Source organism: Dipodomys ordii, unplaced genomic scaffold, assembly GCF_000151885.1.
Source record: "Dipodomys ordii isolate 6190 unplaced genomic scaffold, Dord_2.0 Scaffold37, whole genome shotgun sequence".
NCBI lineage: Eukaryota > Metazoa > Chordata > Mammalia > Rodentia > Heteromyidae > Dipodomys > Dipodomys ordii.
The window spans coordinates 14,273,321-14,278,804 of NW_012267253.1; the positions used below are offsets into that span (position 1 = coordinate 14,273,321).

A 5,484-nucleotide genomic window follows, 5' to 3' on the forward strand; every position below is an offset into this window, starting at 1 on the left:
AGCTGAAGAGCTGAGGGACAGCGCCCAGGCCCAGAGTTCAAGCCCCACGACAGACCAAAAAAAAAAAAAGAAAGAAAACAAACTTCCACATATGTACTTATATCAACCTGGAAACATTTAGATATCTGTCTTTTCTCCACATTTTATTAGCATAGTTGTAAGAGGGGATTTAATTTTGGCATGTCCATAACATACTTACAATGTACCTTCATCACTTATTCTGCTTTATTACTTTCCTTTCTTCATTGAAGCCTCAAGGACTCTAGATATCCTTTTTATTATGGGAAAATCAGATGGATCATAAGATAATTTTCTCACTTGCTATGTAACTGATTTTGCTCCATAAATCTTACCATTTCCATATCATGTAGTTTAGCCTTTAGTTGTAAATTCTCTTTTTCTAATTCATGTAATTTGTCAGAACGAGCTCGAGTTCCTTCTAGTTGATCTTCCAACATGGTTTTTGTTTCTAATAAAACTTGATTGTCTTCTTTTAATTCCTATAATCATTTTGAAAGGGTTTTTTAAAAAAAGTGCTACATCATCTCTTAATTTTTTGAAGTTCTGCAACATAAACATTTTTATTGTAAACTAAACATTAAGCCAGTCTTATAAACAGCTTGATGAAAAAGTAAAGCTATTAATAGAAATATAGTTGATGTTTTTTGGATTCATTTACCCTCCAGAATTTAAGCTACTATGCAATCAAAATACCCAGTACTTATAACAGAATGAGTACTACTTCTATAACTGTAGTAACCTTAAATTGTTAAGAATATATTTAAACTATTAAAAAGCTAAGGAATATTTAAGTCAAATCTCCATAGAATGAGTGCTAAACTTTGACAGAAATTTCATTCTGAGCTATACCTTGCAAGACAAGGGTTTTAGGTTTTTATAGTAAAATACTAAGACTTAAACTAAGATTCACAAAAATCAAGGCTCTATGAATAATAAAAACATCTTAAGGAAATGAAGCCTGGTATCAAATTCAAGATCCTCCTTGCCTTAGTCTTACAAGCTTGGGAATTATAGGTTGTAACAACTCATCCAGCTCTAGCCTGTAATCTCACGTGCTTGGAGAAGTGGAAATCAGGAAGAACACAGTTCAAGGGTAGCCAAGGAAAAGTTAGTGAGATCCCATGTGAATCAATAACAGATACTGTGGTACAAGCCTGACATCCTGGTAATATAGGAGACATAAATATGAAGGCTTTAAGTAAGGCTAACCTGGGCAACACTCAAGCTCCTACTAAAAAATAACTAAAGCAAAAAAGGTTGAAGATATTTCTAGTGCCCAGGAACTGAGGTCCTGTGTTCAAATGCACCACCAAGAAAAAAAAGGTGTAATTAAGTCCATTAGTCATGGGTAAGAACTCCTTAATAACAGCATGCAACCATACATCTGAATAACTTGCAAAAAATTAAGTTTTGCATTACAGTATTATTATTTCTGTTGAATGGTAACATCAGACTAAAATGACCTTATGCTTCCAATTCTTTTTTTGCATATATTTTTATTATAAAAATACTGTACAGAGGGATTACATTTGCATGAGTAAGGTAATGAGTACATTTCCTATCAATTATTGTTACCTCCTCCTTTGTTTATCCCCTACCATCCCTTCCCTCTCCTGCATAATGTTTTCTTATCTTGCACTGACCAAAATCTCTTCTGTTCACAGAAAGTAAGAAAATTAATCAAGAAAAAAAAGGATTAAAGGACAGTCAAATTGCTACTCAACTTTAGGTAACACTAAACTGCAACTAAGAGTTGTTTTTCTCTCATTTATTGGCATATACATAGCTTTCATTGATACTAATTCTAATAATCTCATTAAGAAGCAGTCAGAAATGTTTGTTCATCTGTAGAAAAGTTTGAGATTAGCAGAGATCAATATTTCAACAATGACAAAAGACTTCAAAAGTCTTCCCTACTTCTGATGTTAAATAAGGAATAATAATAATAATAATAAAGAACACTAGGCGCTGGTGGCTCAAACCTGTAATCTTAGCTACTCAGGAGGCTGAGATCTAAGGACTGAAGCCAGCCTGGGCAGGAAAGTCCATGAGACTCTTACTTCCAATTAACCACTAGAAAACTGGAAGTGGCACTGTGGTTCAAAGTGGTAGAGTGCTAGCCTTGAGCAAAAGAACTCAAGACCAGCGCCCAGGCCCAGAGTTCAAGCCCCATGACTGACAAAAAAAAAAACAAACAAAAAACCATTTGTAGCTGGGCGCTGGTGGTTCATGCCTATAATCTAGGAGGCTGAGATCTGAGGATCACGGTTCAATGCCAGCCCTGGCAGGAAAGTAGTCCGTGAGCTGAGGGCAGTGCCCAGGCCCACAGTTCAAACCCCATGACACCCCCTCCCCAAAAGAAAGAAAAGAAAAAGAAATCCAGTTGTGAAAGTCTAAGTAATAATTCTGATCTATCATTTACTGTTTCAAAAATTCCTTGTTTAAAATCCAGCAACAGTGGCTCATGCTGACATCTGGAAGACTGAGGTTCAAAGCCAGCCCAGGAGAAAAGGCTGTTAGACTCCATGTCCAATTAACCAACACAATGATGGACTAGAGGCATGGCTCAAGTAGGAGAGCACCAACTGTGAGCAAGAAAGCTGAATGAAAGCATCAACCTTAATTTCAAGCCCCAGTATCCACACAAACAATAAAAAATTATGAAATAATTCTTGTTTATTGAGTACATTTTGAAAATCATTAACACTTTTAAGGAAAAACGATTATGAATCATTAATTATACAACATACCTCAACTCTTGCTTTATAAAATTCAATATCATGTAGTCTCTCTTTATATCTGCTGACTTCACTTTCAAGTTTATCAACTCTGACTGCCTTTTCTCGAAGGGCATCCAATTCATCTCGGTACATTCTAGCACAACGAGCATCCGAAAGCAAATTCATGTTCTAAATATAAACACACAATAAAGCCTTTAATATTACTCTTTCAACTTTTTATTTCTTGGTTACACAACATAATATACTGAAAAACCCCAATATATATTTATATATAACACATATATAACATTTATATATATATATATTTATATATAACATTCATATATATATATATATATATATATATATATAGTTGTGAGGGGCCAGTCCTGGGGGTTTGAACTCAGAGTCTGGGTGCTGTCCCTGAGGTTTTTTTTGCCCCAAACTACTAATCAATTGAGCCACAGAGCCATTCCTGGATTTTTGGTGGTAAATTGGAGATTAAGAGTCTATGGACTGGACTTTCTTCCCAGGCTGGTTTCAAACTAGAATCCTTAGGTCTCAGCCTTCTAAGTAGTGAGGATTATAGGAATGAGCCACCAGTACATGGCAAAATAAAAGATTTTTGAAGAAAATTATATGGTATGTAAAGTATACTCCTCTCTGGGCATTTTTTAATATACAGTCATACAAAGTTTTTTTCTTAACCTAAGCAGAAAAAGGCACTTAAACATATATTTATATGCCAATTTTTTTTTTTGGTCCGGTCATGGGGCCTGAACTCTGGGCCTGGTGCTGTCCCTCAGCTCTTCAGCTCAAGGCTAGCGCTCAACCACATGAGCCACAGCACCACTTCCGGTTTCTTTTCTTTTTGCTTATGTGGTGCTGAGGAATAGAACCCAGGGCCTCATGCATGCAAGGCAAGCGCTCTACCACTGAGACACCTTCCCAGCCCTATATCTCAATTTTATGTGCAAAAAATTTTAAGAGTTTCAAAAAAGTAAGTTAACTTCTAATTAAGGAGGACAAGTTAAAACACAATGATGCTGGGTGCCAGTGGATCATCCTTTTAATCCTGTATATTTAAGAGGCTGAGATCTGAGGATCACAGTTTGAAGCCAGCCCAGGCAGCAAGGTCAATGAAACACTCATCTCCAATTAACTAGGAACAAAGCTATAATTAGAGGCATGTCTCAAGTGATAGAACACTAGTCATGAATAAAAGATACAAGCAAGGCCCACGTTCAAGCCCCAGTTCTGGCACAATCAATCACAAGATAGTAAAAATATGAACAAAGCTTTATTACTAACATAAAACACTAGTTACTTAAGAGGTTTCTATGAAAACATTATTTGCAATATATATATCTTACTGAGAGGACAAGTATTAAAATCCAATCTTTTTTGGGAGGGGAGGAAGGAGGGTGTAGATGCCAGTACTGGGGTTTTAATTCAGGGCCTGGCCCCTTTCCTTTAGCTTTTTTCATTCAAGGCTAGCACTGTATCACCTGAACATAGCTCCACTTCTGGCCTTTTGGTAGTTAATTGGAGATAGCAGTCTTAAACAGACTTTTCTGAGTATGCTGCTGGAATTGCAATCCTCAGATCTCAGCCTCCTGAGCCAAAGGTGCCCAGCTAAAATCCAATATTTTAAAAGCTTTAGTGTAATTCTTTAAAGCAGCAATTCTTTTTTTTTTTTTGGGTCCGGTCGTGGGACCTGAACTCTGGGCCTGGGCGCTGTCCCTCAGCTCTTCAGCTCAAGGCTAGCACTCTACCACTTGAGCCACAGTGCTTATGTGGTGCTGAGGAATCGAACCCAGGGCTTTGAGCATGCAAGGCAAGCGCTCTACCACTGAGCCACTTTCCCAGCCCTAAAGCAGCAATTCTTAAAGCATTGTCCAACAACTTCTGTGTGCCCCTGAGATCTTTTCAGGGAGTTCATGAGGTCAAATCCATTTTCTTAGTAAATAAGAACTGACTTTTTTTGTTTTTGCTCTTATTCTCTACCAGTGACATTTTCCAGAGGATACACAGTATATAACATCTCAATAGACTAAGCGCAGAAATAACTGAGAATCCAGGAGTCATATTAGTAAGATTTGAAAAACTAGGTTCTTCCCTCTAATTTTTTGTTTGCTTTGGAGAATTATTCCTTTAAAAGGACATCTTGAGTTTACTTGCATGTACACACATGCACACAGACACAAAACCTAAGCAAGAACAGCAACGACAGTTTATCAGAAAATAAAATTTGTGGGGCTGGGAAGGTGGCTCAGTGGTAGAGTGCTTGCCTTGCATGCATGAGGCCCTGGGTTCGATTCCTCAGCACCACATAAGCATAAAAAGCTGGAAGTGGAGCTATGGCTCAAGTGGTAGAGCACTAGCCTTGACCTGAAATGCTGAGGGACAGTGCCCAGGCCCAGGGTTCAGGCCCCATGACTGACAAAAACAAAAAACAAAAAGAAAATAAGATTTGTAATTTCCAGTCTTATTCATCTAAAAAGATCTCAAGATGCATTAACTTTAAAGTAATTCATGTGCCACCAGAGAGCTTAAGTTCATTCTATTTCAAATTCTTCATTTTTTTTTTTTGCCGGTCGTGGGGCTTGAACTCTGGGCCTGGGTGCTGTCCCTCAGCTCTTCAGCTCAAGGCAAGCGCTCTACCACTTGAGCTACAGCACCACTTCCGGTTTTCTGGTGGTTTTATTGGAGATAGGAGTCTCACAGTCTCTCCTGCCCGGGC

At 37.8% G+C, this 5,484-nt stretch overlaps 1 protein-coding gene across 1 annotated transcript in view; it reads right to left on the minus strand.

Annotated features, from left to right (window-relative positions):
* Window positions 1-5,484, minus strand: part of Ccdc88a (coiled-coil domain containing 88A) — a 130,107-nt gene that overhangs the window by 62,496 nt on the left and 62,127 nt on the right. The window contains exons 10-11 of the mRNA XM_013017916.1: window positions 2,772-2,930; window positions 323-500 (exon numbers count right to left, since the gene is read on the minus strand). Coding sequence (XP_012873370.1) covers window positions 323-500; window positions 2,772-2,930 — 337 coding nt within the window. The remainder of the gene's footprint in view (window positions 1-322; window positions 501-2,771; window positions 2,931-5,484) is intronic.